Here is an 18,337-nt window from a genome sequence, read left to right on the forward strand (position 1 = left end):
CCTGGTCAAACCCCTGAATACATTTTTGCCTTTCTGCAATATTATACAGCCGGTCGTACACTAAGGTCAGGGCAGCAGAGTCTATTAGTTGTGCCATGTACTCGCTTAAAGACCCGTGGTGACTGTGCTTTTCTTGCAGTGGCGCCTAGACTTTGGAATAGCCTTCCATTAGCATTGCGTGCTGCTGAGTCAGCTGAAGCATTTAAAAATCAATTAAAGACATTTCTTTTTAGGCAAGCATTTGAGGTGTGCTGAGGATACTTAGCTTATTTTTATTTATTTATTTATTTATTAAAAGAGCTTTTACCGTCCGTGCTGTGTATGTATGTTCTTACTTGTGTGTCATAATGTCAAACTATGTCAAATCATATATTATACTGTATGTGAAGCGCTTTGTGACTTTTTGTCTGTGAAAGGCGCTATATAAATAAACTTTACTTACTTAAACCACGTTGGTGCAATTCAGCCTTCATAAAGTCACAGTCTCAACTGGTTGGTTGAAACAAAATCTTGGTCTAGACTTTTACTCTCTGGAGCTGAAGTACCCAACTCTAGCTGGGGTACATCCTGGACGGGATGCCAGTCCATCGTAGGGATCAAGGATGTATCACCAACTATGACCAATTTTACCCTAACTGCATGTGACTTTGAACTGTGGGAAGAACCCAACACATTCAAAACAGATTCCACAAAACAGAGTTGGGGCAAAATTTGAAGAGCTCCATCACAAGAGGTATTCTGGTAGCCAGAAGTCTAAGGTAAACAGGATGTCTGTAAATCTACATACAGAGCTCACTATACAGTAAACTTCCATTCACATGCTAACTGTAAAATAAATATAGATAGTTGTCATTCTATGGACTAGGTACTATAAATTATATTTTGAAAATATTTTTGTGTGGTGACCAAAGCTGATCTTGAGCAATAGTGTTTCAAAAGGGCATTTTAAAGGGGCCCTATTATGTTTTTCTGTTTTTTTCCCTTTCTTTTAGTGTGTTACGTAGCTGTATGTGTATGTAAAAGGTCTGCAAAGTCTTAAGGCCCAAAGTACACACCAAACGGAGTAACTCTCACCACAGAAACCACTCTTCTCTAATCTGCCTGAAACACCTCATTGGAATTCCAACCCTTACTTCCGTGACATGGTGAGGTCACCTCATAACACAATCCTTATTGGCCACCGACCTGCAAGAGCCTATCTGTGGAGTGAAAATGAGCATAATATGGCCCCTTTAAATATCCAAGTAACCAATTATGATTACCCTCCATCCATCCATCCATCTTCTATGCCTGCTTGTCCCTGTAATCTTCACTGCCCTTTTGGATAAGGCATGTCATGTGACTTACTAGAATAATATATTGATCGTCCTCTTAACTAGCATAGTTAAGGAATCAAAGTCCAATGCTTGCTCAAATTTAGACTTTTGGCCTCCTTTTCACATATCAGTGCAAAGATTCCTAAATTTGCTAGCTGTGGAATTTCCACAGTAATATTTGGCTTGTTGCACATATTTTACTGAGGAGTAAATGTTTCACAGGACCCATCATCTGTAGTTTTTCGGTCAATAATAGGAGTTTTTCACTGAAATCAAATGTTTTACTTTTTTGTGAGTTCTGTAGTTTTTTCCTTGGCATTTATTAACTTAAAAATTTCAAAATAAATTATGGATTACATTTATTATGTGCTGCCTTCTTATGCGTCTGTATCCTCCTGAGACCCCACCCATTATCTTCATTACAAGAAAAGACTTATTATAAGACTGTATCAGTAGTTACGTTCTCTTCATTTTAAATTATTAACACAATCCACTGTCCAAAACAGATACTTCCCCATGTGATGTGTTCATGAAATGTTGACACCAGTTTGAGCTGGGGGGGGGGGGGGTAATAATTAACTGTAAATAAACAGAGTGGTTGTTCTACCTAAGTGGATAAGACCAGGTAATACCATTATAGTTACTTTGGGGAGATGGGGATTTGCTGCACTTCTGTGAAACACAGAAAGCTGCACTACAACATGACAATCCTGCCGCTCTTCTGGCTCCTGTTCTTTTGCAGGAAAACTGTGGCACAGAGTGGAACGTAAGTATGAGATTCATTGTTCTGAAATTATGCTTCTGGAATGTATGAATGCAGGGCATGCAAATTCATATTAGATTTCCGGATAACTTCACTAATGGCTCCTGGATGGATTGTCACATACTTATAGACTGTCATACAGACTGAATGGCTTTTGGTGTATGTTTGCTTGACATTATGATGATACACCCTTTTACAAATTAAATAGAACAAGTTTTCACACAGACTTACATGCAGTGGCCTGGGACCTGCTAGTTTGCACAGCCAACAGGGCAGAGAGTATCCTGAGAGGATGGACAGAGGAGGCACTGTGCCCAGAGACTGGCAGGCCTGCTCGGGTGGGTTTAGAGCTGGATGGAGGGACAGAGGAGGTACTGTGCCCACAGACTGGCAGGCCTGCTCGGGTGGGGTTAGAGCTGGGTGGATGGACAGAGGAGGCACTGTGCCCAGAGACTGGCAGGCCTGCTCGGGTGGGGTTAGAACTGGGTGGAGGGACAGAGGAGGCACTGTGCCCACAGACTGGCAAGCCTGCTCGGGTGGGGTTAGAGCTGGGTGGAGGAACAGAGGAGGCACTGTGCCCAGAGACTGGCAGGCCTGCTGGGGTGGGGTTAGAGCTGGGTGGATGGACAGAGGAGGCACTGTGCCCAGAGACTGGCAGGCCTGCTCGGGTGGGGTTAGAGCTGGGTGGAGGGACAGAGGAGGCACTGTGCCCAGAGACTGGCAGGCCTGCTCGGGTGGAGTTAGAGCTGGGTGGAGGGACAGAGGAGGCACTGTGCCCACAGACTGGCAGGCCTGCTCGGGTGGGGTTAGAGCTGGGTGGATGGACAGAGGAGGCACTGTGCACAGACTGGCAGGCCTGCTCGGGTGGGGTTAGAGCTGGGTGGATGGACAGAGGAGGCACTGTGCACAGACTGGCAGGCCTGCTCGGGTGGGGTTAGAGCTGGGTGGATGGACAGAGGAGGCACTGTGCCCACAGACTGGCAGGCCTGCTCGGGTGGGGTTAGAGCTGGGTGGATGGACAGAGGAGGCACTGTGCCCACAGACTGGCAGGCCTGCTCGGCTGGGGTTAGAGCTGGGTGGATGGACAGAGGAGGCACTGTGCCCACAGACTGGCAGGCCTGCTCGGGTGGGGTTAGAGCTGGGTGGATGGACAGAGGAGGCACTGTGCCCACAGACTGGCAGACCTGCTCGGGTGGGGTTAGAGCTGGGTGGAGGGACAGAGGAGGCACTGTGCCCACAGACTGGCAGGCCTGCTCGGGTGGGGTTAGAGCTGGGTGGATGGACAGAGGAGGCACTGTGCCCACAGACTGGCAGGCCTGCTCGGGTGGGGTTAGAGCTGGGTGGATGGACAGAGGAGGCACTGTGCCCACAGACTGGCAGGCCTGCTCGGGTGGGGTTAGAGCTGGGTGGATGGACAGAGGAGGCACTGTGCACACAGACTGGCAGGCCTGCTCGGGTGGGGTTAGGGCTGGGTGGATGGACAGAGGAGGCACTGTGCCCAGAGACTGGCAGGCCTGCTCGGGTGGGGTTAGGGCTGGGTGGATGGACAGAGGAGGCACTGTGCACAGACTGGCAGGCCTGCTCGGGTGGGGTTAGAGCTGGGTGGATGGACAGAGGAGGCACTGTGCCCACAGACTGGCAGGCCTGCTCGGGTGGGGTTAGAGCTGGGTAGAGGGACAGAGGAGGCACTGTGCCCACAGACTGGCAGGCCTGCTCGGGTGGGGTTAGAGCTGGGTGGATGGACAGAGGAGGCACTGTGCCCACAGACTGGCAGGCCTGCTCGGGTGGGGTTAGAGCTGGGTGGAGGGACAGAGGAGGCACTGTGCCCAGAGACTGGCAGGCCTGCTGGGGTGGGGTTAGAGCTGGGTGGATGGACAGAGGAGGCACTGTGCCCACAGACTGGCAGGCCTGCTCGGGTGGGGTTAGAGCTGGGTGGATGGACAGAGGAGGCACTGTGCCCACAGACTGGCAGGCCTGCTCGGGTGGGGTTAGAGCTGGGTGGAGGGACAGAGGAGGCACTGTGCCCACAGACTGGCAGGCCTGCTCGGGTGGGGTTAGAGCTGGGTGGAGGGACAGAGGAGACACTGTGCCCACAGACTGGCAGGCCTGCTCGGGTGGGGTTAGAGCTGGGTGGATGGACAGAGGAGGCACTGTGCCCACAGACTGGCAGGCCTGCTCGGGTGGGGTTAGAGCTGGGTGGATGGACAGAGGAGGCACTGTGCCCACAGACTGGCAGGCCTGCTCGGGTGGGGTTAGAGCTGGGTGGATGGACAGAGGAGGCACTGTGCCCACAGACTGGCAGGCCTGCTCGGGTGGGGTTAGAGCTGGGTGGATGGACAGAGGAGACACTGTGCCCACAGACTGGCAGGCCTGCTCGGGTGGGGTTAGAGCTGGGTGGATGGACAGAGGAGGCACTGTGCCCACAGACTGGCAGGCCTGCTCGGGTGGGGTTAGAGCTGGGTGGATGGACAGAGGAGGCACTGTGCACACAGACTGGCAGGCCTGCTCGGGTGGGGTTAGGGCTGGGTGGATGGACAGAGGAGGCACTGTGCCCAGAGACTGGCAGGCCTGCTCGGGTGGGGTTAGGGCTGGGTGGATGGACAGAGGAGGCACTGTGCACAGACTGGCAGGCCTGCTCGGGTGGGGTTAGAGCTGGGTGGATGGACAGAGGAGGCACTGTGCCCACAGACTGGCAGGCCTGCTCGGGTGGGGTTAGAGCTGGGTGGATGGACAGAGGAGGCACTGTGCCCACAGACTGGCAGGCCTGCTCGGGTGTGGTTAGAGCTGGGTGGATGGACAGAGGAGGCACTGTGCCCAGAGACTGGCAGGCCTGTTCGGGTCGGGTTAGAGTTGGGTGGTATGACTGTGCTTCAGCCATCCAAGTATATTTCTAGTGCGGTTTGGGCGCCTCCCTGTGTCATTCTGGGGTTTCCTCCTGGTTGCATGGTTTCCCCCCACAGTCCAAAACATGCTAAAGTTAATTGGAGCTGCCAAATGGAGTGGTGCCCCATCCTGGGTTATTTCCATACATTTTTTAATCAATCCAGCAGTACCTAAGGCAATGAGTATGAATTGATGTGACTGTGCTGTCCGTCTTAACAGTCTGTCTGCATACAGACACGACAACTTGTTTCAGTTACTTTGCACAAGGGTGTAGCTTTTTATCAGTCAAGTCCATTTAATGGAACATATTTTCATTACATAAAACATCAAGTCTACATGTAAGATGATCTCCTGGCTCCTCAGGTACCTGATCACTGCACCCAAAATCCTACGACTGGATGCAACTGAGAGAGTGGTCGTGCAGCTCTTCGGCTATGAGGAGAGTGTGACCTTCACTGTGTCCCTCAAGAGCTACCCAGATAAGCGGGAGACATACTCCACCCAGTCTGTGACACTCACAGCAGAAAACCGCCACCAAGATGCTGTCACACTGAGGGTTGGCTCTTGCCTATTCATAGTGTCTAGGATAATGACATTTGATAGAAACAACTGGATCTGCTATACTGAATAATAGAATATAGGAATGTAACAATCACAGAAGCATAGATTAAGGGCTACCATTCACGAACAAGGGTCAAAGTGTTAAAAAGAGCACTTCACTAATCTGTCTGCTCTTCACAGCCTTGTCATTGTAAAAACCCGAGGAATATTTCACAATGACACACTGTGGTCACCAAGATATCAGTGACTTTTTGGAGAACATAAGAAATTCTTGTTCATTTTTATTGTGTTGCCATTAATTTGCATATGTTATAATGTTAAATTGATTGTTTTCTAAGTAAATATACAGGTACTACCAAGATAAATAGCCATAAACATTTTCTTTGACTGCCTACGACTTTTGCACAGTATTGTCCTCCTATAGATACTGTATGATATAAGCCATATAGCGTGATTTCAGTTTAACTTGGAAAGTAGAATATGAACAGAATTATGTTTAATTTCCAATCATATAGGCTGAGGGATTAGAAGGTATGGTGGTGATTTTAAATTAGTTTATCTAATTTGTCAGCCACCTCTCGTTAATTGAAATGCTAACACGGCAATGACCATAATCTAGGTCCTGTAGTCAATCATCCACCCATTTGTTTCCTCTTAGTTATACCACTTGGTAGCCAGGCAATGAGGTTGTGATGTTTAGCTGAAAACCCTCCTCTGTTTGTGGGAACATAGCTATTGTTCTTCTGTTTGAAGCACCTGTAGTCATGGTAATCGCATTGTCCTTGTTTTGAGCAATGACAGGTTGCAGCAGTCCATTTAAATCAATTGCTTATAAATCTTAGATTTTAATAGAATTTTAAGATGTCGATTCAGTTTCACTTGATTTTTCACTTGAACTGATTAATAACAATTGTCTTTTTGTCCATGCACTTATGATTGTTAAGTATTTGGATCTAAATCATGCAGAATTCTAAACAAGTGTTTTGTTCTGTGGTTAAAGACACACGTCTCACTCCTTTTATCCAGCTGTTACCTGAGAGTTTCCCAAAGGAAGCTCGGCACGTCTTCCTGGAGGCACATTCCAGGGACTTCACAAAGGACGAGAAGCTGGGCGTGACCCGTGAAAACGGCTTCATGTTCATCCAGACAGACAAGCCGCTGTATAACCCTGAGCAGACAGGTCAGACAGAGTCGCAATGAGAAAAGCCGTATTCAGGAATTAGTACAGTCAGGAAGTGCTGATAAAGTTTCAGTGTTATCAAGTTTTGTATGCAGCTGATATGCTGCTGAATTTACGGTTTGTACTTTTGTTTATAGCATTTCAATGTTAGTGTGTGGGAGCTTAGGGAATTTAAGCGTCCTTTTTGGGAAGCTTGTTCCTTGATTCTTTGACACTATATGAAAGCCCGGATTACTGTTTCAGATGTGAGCTGGCGTGACAGTTTCACTGTATCCACATGCTGCAAGGTGCCATTTGTGGATCGCACCAATAGATCCTTGTGAGGTATAATAGCATATGGATCTGTTTGCATGAGCTTCAGGGTTTTGATCTTCTGTTCTGGGTCATGCAGTGAAGGTGCGAGTGTTTTCTCTCAATGAGGAACTGAAGCCAGCACTGAGGCCTGTCACTCTCACGTTTTCGGTGAGTGCAGCTGGGGAATACACCTTTAACTACAATAATTGTGAACTTTCACATTATATTGATCCATCTTCAAACTGCATATCCAGTAGAGTATGACAGGGAGCCTAGAGCCAATCCCAGACAGCATAAATCAAGGGAACATCTTATATAGGATACCAACCTATTGCAGGACACAAACACAACGGGCAGCTTAAGGATTCCAGGTCAGCTAACTGTATGTCTTTGGATTGGAGGAGGAAATAATACATGGTGAACATATGAACTCCACATACACAGGTTTTTGAACCTCAAACCCTAAGGCAACAGTGCTACCCACTGACCCACACATTACAGTGATGGTAAAACAGAGAAGTAATTAAAATGTAGTTTTGCATTATCTTAATTTCCTGAGTATTTCAGAAAATATTCATACACTCACTCGCTGTCACGCACTGCTTTTGCCTTTCCTGTTTCCTTCCTAGCATGTCCCTAACAAGCCACACCTGTTCATCGTCTGTCTTGTGTTCCTGCCCTGATGTGACTCACCCCAGCTGCCTCGTGTTTGCTCCTTCATTAGTCCTTGAATAAAGTCCTGTGCACCCCAGTCCTGTCATCAACGTCATTCCCTCCCATGCTTTCCCTGTGTCCGCCTTCCTGTTTGACCCCTTGCAGTCTGCTTTGTTTTGTCCTGCTCCCATTTTGACTTGAATAAAGCCCTTTTTATTTATCCCAATGCCTCTCCTCAACTCCTTTGATCCCCAGTCATGACACTAGCCACATTATACGTCGGTACCTCTATGTAATACCAATGAGATTCACTTCCAGGGTTGATGAGTTGAGCGTTTGGAGATGACTTTCTGCACACCATTGTAGTATTTCTCCAGTTGTGACCTGGCACCAACAATAATACTACATTCAAAGTTATTTACATCACACATCTAGTAATTGAACCTTTTGACCCTGTCTGCATGCTGTATGTATTTAATTTAATCCACATGATTTGCTGTTTGAAACAGCAGGTGTACCTAATAAAATGACCACTAACTCTATATTTTGTTTAGACTTGAAAGCAAATAAAACAGATGCAAATAACTTCTTATTTTCAAGATTATCATGTTTGAATCCAGTGGAGACTGGATGCAGTTGCTGATGTTGTTCCTCTACTTGATTTTCAAAGGATCCGGAGGCAGTTAAAGTGGACATCGTGCAGATGAGAGATGTCAGTGGGATTCTCTCAATGCCAGCCCCCTTTAAGATCCCCCTAAAACCAAAGTAAGAGCTCACCGAGATGTCAGTGGTATTCTCTCAATGCCAGCCCCCTTTAAGATCCCCCTAAAACCAAAGTAAGAGCTCACCCTGAATGTCTGGTGACGGTGCTAATGCCAGAAGCTCCAGTAGCACATGGCATTGTTCAATGTGAAGCTTCAGAAGGTTCACATTTCCTGTTTGTAACATCTTTAAATAATGAATTTACAGTATGGCCCATAGTGGGATCAGGTTTGAGTCACTGTAATCCATGTTGCAGATTTGGTGTCTGGAGGATTGAGGCCACTTATACAGATGACTTCAGTACACGGGCGTCAGCTGAATTTGAGGTTAAGGAATATGGTAAATCAACAGCAACTACTTGCTTTTCACAGTTATTATTGTGTGTATTTCCTGTGGACCACATTGTCGTTAATTAGGTTGAAACATTTTCCTTCCAAGATCACTGCAGCAGTCCATTTAAATCAATTGCTTATAAATCTTAGATTTTAATAGAATTTTTTTCCCAGAAAAAGTGAACTGTACACTGTGTTTTTCTGCATTTTAGCATAATTAATAAAAAATTAGTGCACTCAATTTGTAGTAATTACCTTACTGCTAAATGTTCCACAAAACCACTTTATAAGCCTCCTTCTATTACAGACATACAGTTTCTACTGAATGCATCAGTAGAACCTCTTCTTAGTTCTCACCAAGCATCATTTTCTTTGCAGTTTTACCTAGCATATCTGTGCTAATTCAACCAGAACTCAACTACATCTCTGCTGCCAACTTTGAATCATTTAAGCTGACAGTAACAGCCAGGTACAAATTTTGCTAAAAAATACAAAATGTTGCAGTGTTATACTTAATTATAAGTAAATTGATATTGCACACAGATGACAGACACACAGTAATACATCTGTGTAACAGTGCTTCTTGGGTGGGTATGAGAACGTCTTCATCCTTTTTGTGTTCATGCCAGTGTTTCCTAATCCGGTCCTCAAGGAGCTTGGAGGGAGCAAAAACATGGACCGACTGTGGATCCCCAAGGACCGGATTGGGAAACAGTGGTTTATGCCATAAAATCATTTGTAAACTCCAGTACATTATGACCTGAAGAAGAGATGCACACAATATGGCCTTCAGTGATTTGTGACTGGTTTACATTTCAGGTACAACCACGGGTCTCCAGTCTCTGCTGCAAACGTGTTCCTGAGATATGGCTACATCGATGGACCCAACACGATCTTGTTGCCGCACACCATCACAAGAGAAGTGGTAACAGATTAAATTTTTCCATTTCTCGTCATAGCTGGACCAGAGTTTGTGAATATGTCTGATGTCTTTGTTGTACATTTTCCAATATTTGTTAGTCTAAATTTCAAAACACAAATTTTGAAGTATATAGTGATCTAATATGTTTGGAGTATAATGTTCTATTTGGGTATTCTCTGCAGTTGACTGATGGGACATTAGAAGTGTTATTCAACACCAAAGAAGCATTGGAACAACAGGACAGCGATGGGCCCAGAACCCTGCAAGACATGAATGGGAAGTTTCTGTATGTGGTCATCACAGTACAGGAGACTGATGGTAAGGAACAGTAGTCCATTTTTCTTGGGAATATTAATATTTTTACAGTCGATTGGACAGGTGAGGTACAACACCACAAGGAGAAGGAGGTTTGCATCTTACATAAGCTTGTTCAAAATGTGCATCTATAATTGGAAACAGTGTTATCTAATTATCTTCCACCAAGGCTGTGCAAAATTCAAAATTTATTAATTCTGCTCCATTCATTTATGAATTGGAATTTGAATTGAATTGGCCACACCCCACAGGATCTTGAATTGGAATTTGAATTGAATTGGCCACACTCCACCGGATGTTGAATTGGAATGACAGAAATAAGAATTCAATTAATTGCAATTGAAAGAAATTCAATGCAATCACAATCACATAACACAGGAATGTCATTTAATCTAGTAAAACATAAATAATTACATAATAGATTTACTTTCAGGGCTCTTCTTAATTCAATTCTGAATAGTGCACAACCCTGTCTTTTACTTGTTTGCTTTTCATTAGGTGGAATTTCTCAGGAGGCAGAGTTGGCTTCTGTTAAATTCCTACAGTCACCTTTCACCCTGAGTCTGATTGCAACACCACCATTCATCAAGCCTGGACTGCCGTACTTTTTAAAGGTAGAGAGCACTTGTGTCTTGTAGTTTCTTCACTTCGCCACAGTCATTTGACAGCTGTGTTGCATGCATGTGTTTACGCTGGAGGCATCTCTATATATTACATACTGTAGGTGTTTGTCTCAAGAATGTGGTTGTCTGGCATTTTCTCTGTGTCTGCAGGTTCTTGTGACGGATCCTCTGGGGAAGCCAGTAGGTGGGGTAGCAGTGAAAGTACGTGTTTTGATGACCAAAAATGATGGAGAAGAGGGCCTGTTGAAAAACTCCGGAAGGCAAGAGGGTCATGGGCAGACGAGGAACAAAGATGGCACCACAAACTTTGTTTACAATATACCCTCTGACTGCAAATCTGCTGTTTTTACTGTAAGAAAACAATGTCTTCTCGTGTAAAACGCTTAATTGTACTTTTTGTATCTCACAACTTGACATGCTTGCATATACTTCTGTCCTAAATTTAGCATTGTAAAACACTGTATGACTACTTTATAATCATGAACCACTTGTTCAAACCTAATATATGTATATGTCTATCTGTGTGCCTTTTGTTTCAGCTGGAGACTGCTGACCAGAATCTGCCTCCCAACAACCAGGCTGTATTAAGACATGAAACTGTAGCCTATCATTCTATCAACAAGCGCTATCTTTACATTGACTGGGCTTCTCACTATCAGGAGTTGACCGTGGGAGACTGGGCCAGCATTAATATCTACTTCCAGCATTATAGCAATATCCCACTCGAATCCTTCAGCTACCAGGTAATTAAATGCCAAGTTCAGGATATCTTATTTCCCCTGATTACATTTCTCTAACCCTTCTTACAGAGTACAATTTCTCCTTTATTTCTTCATTCTCCTCTAATAGGTTATTTCTAAGGGAAAGATTGTGAAGTTCGATACTGTTCCTCGTCACACTGGAACCACCTTCCAGCCCATCAACTTTAAGGTGATGTCGGATATGGTTCCTTCTGCCCGGCTGCTGGTCTATTACATCATGACTGGGGAAACCACGGCTGAGCTTGTAGCAGACTCCGTGTGGATGGGAGTGAAAGATAAATGTATCAATGATCTCCAGGTAAATACCCACAGTTTTAACTTCATACCAAGAAGGGAAGTCAGCAGGCCATGAAATGCTCTCTTTTTGTTTTCTGCTTCGATTCCCAGGTCAAGCTCTCAGCTCCTCTACGGGAATACAGTCCCCAGGATAACCTTGATCTGCAGGTGGAGGCGAGATTTAACTCCCTCGTAGCGCTGTCCTCAGTTGACACCGCTGTCTACAATCTCAGAGCTCCCAGTAAAGACCCTCTGGCCACGGTGAGGTTCTCATCATCCTGTCCCACCCACTGCAGATCATTTAAGCGGGGGCCAGGTGAGGTCAGGGGGTCAGCGCCTTGATTCACCTGCAGCTAGTTACTAATTATTAATGATATAAAGGGAGTTTTCTTCTCATGAATGGAAAGCAGTAGGGGTGGTGTGGTGCTGCACTCTTGCCTGACACCTCTGGGACGTTCAAGTCCCCACCATGGCTCCATGTGTGGAGTTTGCATGTTGTCATGGTGTCACCATGCGGTTTCCTCCTTGTACTCTGGGTCCCCCAATCCCCTACAGTACAGAAACACACTAAAGTTAATTGGATGAGTGAATGGTGTGTGTGTGTGTGTGTGTCTGTGTGTGTGTGTGTCTGTGTGAGTGTGTGTGTCTGTGTGTGTGTGAGTGTGTGTGTGTGTGTGTGTCTGTGTGTGTGTGTCTGTGTGTGTGTCTGTGTGAGTGTGTGTGTCTCTGTGTGTGTGAGTGTGTGTGTGTCTGTGTGTGTGTGTCTGTGAGTGTGTCTGTGTGTCTGTGTGTGTGTGTGTGTGTGTGTGTGTGTGTGTGTCTGTGTGTGTGTGAGTGTGTGTCTGTGTGTGCGTGTGTCTGTGTGTGTGTGAGTGTGTGTGTCTGTGTGTGTGAGTGTGTGTGTGTCTGTGTGTGTGTGAGTGTGAGTGTCTGTGTGTGTGAGTGTGTGTGTGTCTGTGTGTGTGAGTGTGTGTGTGTCTGTGTGTGTGTGAGTGTGAGTGTCTGTGTGTGTGAGTGTGTGTGTGTCTGTGTGTGTGTGTGTCTGTGTGTGCCCTGCAATGGGGTGTCCCATTATGTTCCCTGTCTTGCACCTGAAGCTTCCAGGATTGGCTCGAGACCCCCCATAACCCCAAATAGGACAAACAAAACCTTAATCTGGATTTGTACTTTCTGGACCTGAACTTTCCACCTCTGCAAGTGGATACAGAAGATGGATGGATGGGAAGAAGTAACTAGAGAGATCAGGATGTCGGTTTTCCAGCTCTCATATTTCCTCATTTTGTTACAGCAAAAAATGGCTGTCGTTGTGCTTTTTGGCCTCCAGTTTGCTTGTCACATGCATTTGTTTGCGGTCCTGGAACAAGCTGATCGTATGGAACTGCACTTTGTTCAAGATCCCAGGAAGGCCTCATTAAATAAAAGAATAATTCGGTTTTACCGTCTATGTATGACTCCTTTGCATTTGCACAAAAATTGTTCCTTTTGCCACAGGTTCTGCATCACTTTGAGAAGAGTGACCAAGGCTGCGGGGGTGGAGGAGGGAAAGATAACTCTGATGTGTTTCGTCTCGCTGGCTTGACGTTCATGACCAATGCCAACGCTCGGGCCACCCAGCCTGAAGGTGCTCTTTGTCAGAATTCACTAAATTATTATGACACATTGATAGCCTTTATGTGCTTTATGGCTGATAGATTTCTGAACCTGTTTTTGAGAAGAAACTTGCCCATGTGCTTAAAGGAACATGTTTTTCCCTCTTAGCTATATTTTTGTCTGTAGTTAGCTGTATGATCAGGTTTTCCAGCTAAATTAATAATGACAACACTACAGATAAACAGTCTAGATCAGGGTTCTTCAAATCTGGACCTCGATTCCAAATCCAGGCCTTGTTTTCAGTTCTCCCAGGTAGTTAGTTTAAGGATTACAGATTCCAATTGGCCAGAGGCTTCACACATGGCTCACAGGTAAAGGAAGGCTGGAAAACCAGCAGGGCTCGGACCTTGAGGACCGTGATATGAATAACCCTGGTCTAGATGTACTTACAATGCATTCTGACTGAGGTGGCCTTTGTCCTGCAGGTGAAACTTGCTCAGCACTGGTACGGCCAAAGAGACAGACCCGCATACGTCCGGAAATTATGCAGAAAGGCGAGTTCACTGAGTAGACAATAAGTTTTGTGAAGTTAGGGGCATGTAACCCGGCCCTATGCTTAGATGAATGGATGACTCTGCTGTGCATGTCTTGTCTCCCAGGGTGTTTTAGCAAAACAATGCAGAGGACTGGAACAAAGTACAGTAGGGCATGTATGATGGTGTGGGCATCAGAGGACTGGAACAAAGTAGGGCATGTATGATGATGTGGGCATCAGAGGACTGGAACAAAGTAGGGCATGTATGACGGTGTGGGCATCAGAGGACTGGAACAAAGTAGGGCATGTATGATGATGTGGGCATCAGAGGACTGGAACAAAGTAGGGCATGTATGACGGTGTGGGCATCAGAGGACTGGAACAAAGTAGGGCATGTATGATGGTGTGGGCGTCAGAGGACTGGAACAAAGTAGGGCATGTATGAAGGTGTGGGCATCAGAGGACTGGAACAAAGTAGGGCATGTATGACGGTGTGGGCGTCAGAGGACTGGAACAAAGTAGGGCATGTATGAAGGTGTGGGCATCAGAGGACTGGAACAAAGTAGGGCATGTATGACGGTGTGGGCGTCAGAGGACTGGAACAAAGTAGGGCATGTATGAAGGTGTGGGCATCAGAGGACTGGAACAAAGTAGGGCATGTATGACGGTGTGGGCGTCAGAGGACTGGAACAAAGTAGGGCATGTATGATGGTGTGGGCATCAGAGGACTGGAACAAAGTAGGGCATGTATGACGGTGTGGGCGTCAGAGGACTGGAACAAAGTAGGGCATGTATGAAGGTGTGGGCATCAGAGGACTGGAACAAAGTAGGGCATGTATGACGGTGTGGGCATCAGAGGACTGGAACAAAGTAGGGCATGTATGACGATGTGGGCGTCACAGGACTGGAACAAAGTAGGGCATGTATGATGGTGTGGGCGTCAGAGGACTGGAACAAAGGTGGGCATGTATGACGGTGTGGGCATCAGAGGACTGGAACAAAGTAGGGCATGTATGATGGTGTGGGCGTCAGAGGACTGGAACAAAGGTGGGCATGTATGACGGTGTGGGCATCACAGGACTGGAACAAAGTAGGGCATGTATGATGATGTGGGCATCAGAGGACTGGAACAAAGTAGGGCATGTATGATGGTGTGGGCATCACAGGACTGGAACAAAGTAGGGCATGTATGATGATGTGGGCATCAGAGGACTGGAACAAAGTAGGGCATGTATGATGGTGTGGGCCTCACAGGACTGGAACAAAGTAGGGCATGTATGATGATGTGGGCATCAGAGGACTGGAACAAAGTAGGGCATGTATGATGGTGTGGGCATCAGAGGACTGGAACAAAGTAGGGCATGTATGATGGTGTGGGCATCAGAGGACTGGAACAAAGTAGGGCATGTATGACGGTGTGGGCATCAGAGGACTGGAACAAAGTAGGGCATGTATGACGGTGTGGGCATCACAGGACTGGAACAAAGTAGGGCATGTATGACGGTGTGGGCATCAGAGGACTGGAACAAAGTAGGGCATGTATGACGGTGTGGGCATCACAGGACTGGAACAAAGTAGGGCATGTATGATGGTGTGGGCGTCAGAGGACTGGAACAAAGGTGGGCATGTATGACGGTGTGGGCATCACAGGACTGGAACAAAGTAGGGCATGTATGATGGTGTGGGCGTCAGAGGACTGGAACAAAGGTGGGCATGTATGACGGTGTGGGCATCAGAGGACTGGAACAAAGTAGGGCATGTATGATGGTGTGGGCATCACAGGACTGGAACAAAGTAGGGCATGTATGATGATGTGGGCATCAGAGGACTGGAACAAAGTAGGGCATGTATGACGGTGTGGGCATCAGAGGACTGGAACAAAGTAGGGCATGTATGATGATGTGGGCATCACAGGACTGGAACAAAGTAGGGCATGTATGACGGTGTGGGCGTCAGAGGACTGGAACAAAGTAGGGCATGTATGATGGTGTGGGCGTCAGAGGACTGGAACAAAGTAGGGCATGTATGATGGTGTGGGCATCAGAGGACTGGAACAAAGTAGGGCATGTATGACGGTGTGGGCGTCAGAGGACTGGAACAAAGTAGGGCATGTATGATGGTGTGGGCGTCAGAGGACTGGAACAAAGTAGGGCATGTATGATGGTGTGGGCATCAGAGGACTGGAACAAAGTAGGGCATGTATGACGATGTGGGCATCACAGGACTGGAACAAAGTAGGGCATGTATGATGGTGTGGGCGTCAGAGGACTGGAACAAAGGTGGGCATGTATGACGGTGTGGGCATCAGAGGACTGGAACAAAGTAGGGCATGTATGATGGTGTGGGCATCACAGGACTGGAACAAAGTAGGGCATGTATGATGATATGGGCATCAGAGGACTGGAACAAAGTAGGGCATGTATGATGGTGTGGGCCTCACAGGACTGGAACAAAGTAGGGCATGTATGATGATGTGGGCATCAGAGGACTGGAACAAAGTAGGGCATGTATGATGGTGTGGGCATCAGAGGACTGGAACAAAGTAGGGCATGTATGATGGTGTGGGCGTCAGAGGACTGGAACAAAGTAGGGCATGTATGACGGTGTGGGCATCAGAGGACTGGAACAAAGTAGGGCATGTATGACGATGTGGGCATCACAGGACTGGAACAAAGTAGGGCATGTATGATGGTGTGGGCGTCAGAGGACTGGAACAAAGGTGGGCATGTATGACGGTGTGGGCATCAGAGGACTGGAACAAAGTAGGGCATGTATGATGGTGTGGGCGTCAGAGGACTGGAACAAAGGTGGGCATGTATGACGGTGTGGGCATCAGAGGACTGGAACAAAGTAGGGCATGTATGATGGTGTGGGCATCACAGGACTGGAACAAAGTAGGGCATGTATGATGATGTGGGCATCAGAGGACTGGAACAAAGTAGGGCATGTATGATGATGTGGGCATCAGAGGACTGGAACAAAGTAGGGCATGTATGACGGTGTGGGCATCAGAGGACTGGAACAAAGTAGGGCATGTATGATGGTGTGGGCGTCAGAGGACTGGAACAAAGTAGGGCATGTATGAAGGTGTGGGCATCAGAGGACTGGAACAAAGTAGGGCATGTATGACGGTGTGGGCGTCAGAGGACTGGAACAAAGGTGGGCATGTATGACGGTGTGGGCATCAGAGGACTGGAACAAAGTAGGGCATGTATGACGGTGTGGGCATCACAGGACTGGAACAAAGTAGGGCATGTATGATGATGTGGGCATCAGAGGACTGGAACAAAGTAGGGCATGTATGACGGTGTGGGCATCAGAGGACTGGAACAAAGTAGGGCATGTATGATGATGTGGGCATCACAGGACTGGAACAAAGTAGGGCATGTATGACGGTGTGGGCGTCAGAGGACTGGAACAAAGTAGGGCATGTATGATGGTGTGGGCGTCAGAGGACTGGAACAAAGTAGGGCATGTATGATGGTGTGGGCATCAGAGGACTGGAACAAAGTAGGGCATGTATGACGGTGTGGGCGTCAGAGGACTGGAACAAAGTAGGGCATGTATGATGGTGTGGGCGTCAGAGGACTGGAACAAAGTAGGGCATGTATGATGGTGTGGGCATCAGAGGACTGGAACAAAGTAGGGCATGTATGACGATGTGGGCATCACAGGACTGGAACAAAGTAGGGCATGTATGATGGTGTGGGCGTCAGAGGACTGGAACAAAGGTGGGCATGTATGACGGTGTGGGCATCAGAGGACTGGAACAAAGTAGGGCATGTATGATGGTGTGGGCATCAGAGGACTGGAACAAAGTAGGGCATGTATGATGATATGGGCATCAGAGGACTGGAACAAAGTAGGGCATGTATGATGGTGTGGGCCTCACAGGACTGGAACAAAGTAGGGCATGTATGATGATGTGGGCATCAGAGGACTGGAACAAAGTAGGGCATGTATGATGGTGTGGGCATCAGAGGACTGGAACAAAGTAGGGCATGTATGATGGTGTGGGCGTCAGAGGACTGGAACAAAGTAGGGCATGTATGACGGTGTGGGCATCAGAGGACTGGAACAAAGTAGGGCATGTATGACGATGTGGGCATCACAGGACTGGAACAAAGTAGGGCATGTATGATGGTGTGGGCGTCAGAGGACTGGAACAAAGGTGGGCATGTATGACGGTGTGGGCATCAGAGGACTGGAACAAAGTAGGGCATGTATGATGGTGTGGGCATCAGAGGACTGGAACAAAGTAGGGCATGTATGATGATGTGGGCATCAGAGGACTGGAACAAAGTAGGGCATGTATGATGGTGTGGGCCTCACAGGACTGGAACAAAGTAGGGCATGTATGATGATGTGGGCATCAGAGGACTGGAACAAAGTAGGGCATGTATGATGGTGTGGGCATCAGAGGACTGGAACAAAGTAGGGCATGTATGATGGTGTGGGCATCAGAGGACTGGAACAAAGTAGGGCATGTATGACGGTGTGGGCATCAGAGGACTGGAACAAAGTAGGGCATGTATGACGGTGTGGGCATCAGAGGACTGGAACAAAGTAG

At 47.1% G+C, this 18,337-nt stretch overlaps 1 protein-coding gene across 2 annotated transcripts in view; it reads left to right on the forward strand.

Annotated features, from left to right (window-relative positions):
- The first annotated feature begins 1,965 nt into the window (after nucleotides 1-1,965).
- Nucleotides 1,966-18,337, forward strand: part of c5 (complement component 5) — a 32,064-nt gene continuing 15,692 nt past the window's right edge. Inside the window, exons 1-16 of one of the 2 annotated variants that reach the window (XM_072703679.1) lie at nucleotides 1,966-2,082; nucleotides 5,326-5,518; nucleotides 6,550-6,703; nucleotides 7,095-7,165; nucleotides 8,322-8,416; nucleotides 8,670-8,752; nucleotides 9,124-9,214; nucleotides 9,565-9,670; nucleotides 9,850-9,985; nucleotides 10,481-10,596; nucleotides 10,756-10,956; nucleotides 11,145-11,348; nucleotides 11,455-11,664; nucleotides 11,754-11,903; nucleotides 13,134-13,263; nucleotides 13,718-13,786. In XM_072703679.1, coding sequence (XP_072559780.1) covers nucleotides 1,970-2,082; nucleotides 5,326-5,518; nucleotides 6,550-6,703; nucleotides 7,095-7,165; nucleotides 8,322-8,416; nucleotides 8,670-8,752; nucleotides 9,124-9,214; nucleotides 9,565-9,670; nucleotides 9,850-9,985; nucleotides 10,481-10,596; nucleotides 10,756-10,956; nucleotides 11,145-11,348; nucleotides 11,455-11,664; nucleotides 11,754-11,903; nucleotides 13,134-13,263; nucleotides 13,718-13,786 — 2,122 coding nt within the window. In that variant the 5' untranslated portion in view covers nucleotides 1,966-1,969. Of the gene's footprint in view, nucleotides 2,083-5,325; nucleotides 5,519-6,549; nucleotides 6,704-7,094; nucleotides 7,166-8,321; nucleotides 8,417-8,449; nucleotides 8,488-8,669; nucleotides 8,753-9,123; nucleotides 9,215-9,564; nucleotides 9,671-9,849; nucleotides 9,986-10,480; nucleotides 10,597-10,755; nucleotides 10,957-11,144; nucleotides 11,349-11,454; nucleotides 11,665-11,753; nucleotides 11,904-13,133; nucleotides 13,264-13,717; nucleotides 13,787-18,337 lie in introns of those variants that run through there. The other variant, XM_072703684.1, reaches the window with a different exon arrangement.

This window comes from Paramormyrops kingsleyae, chromosome 2 (assembly GCF_048594095.1).
Source record: "Paramormyrops kingsleyae isolate MSU_618 chromosome 2, PKINGS_0.4, whole genome shotgun sequence".
Lineage (NCBI taxonomy): Eukaryota > Metazoa > Chordata > Actinopteri > Osteoglossiformes > Mormyridae > Paramormyrops > Paramormyrops kingsleyae.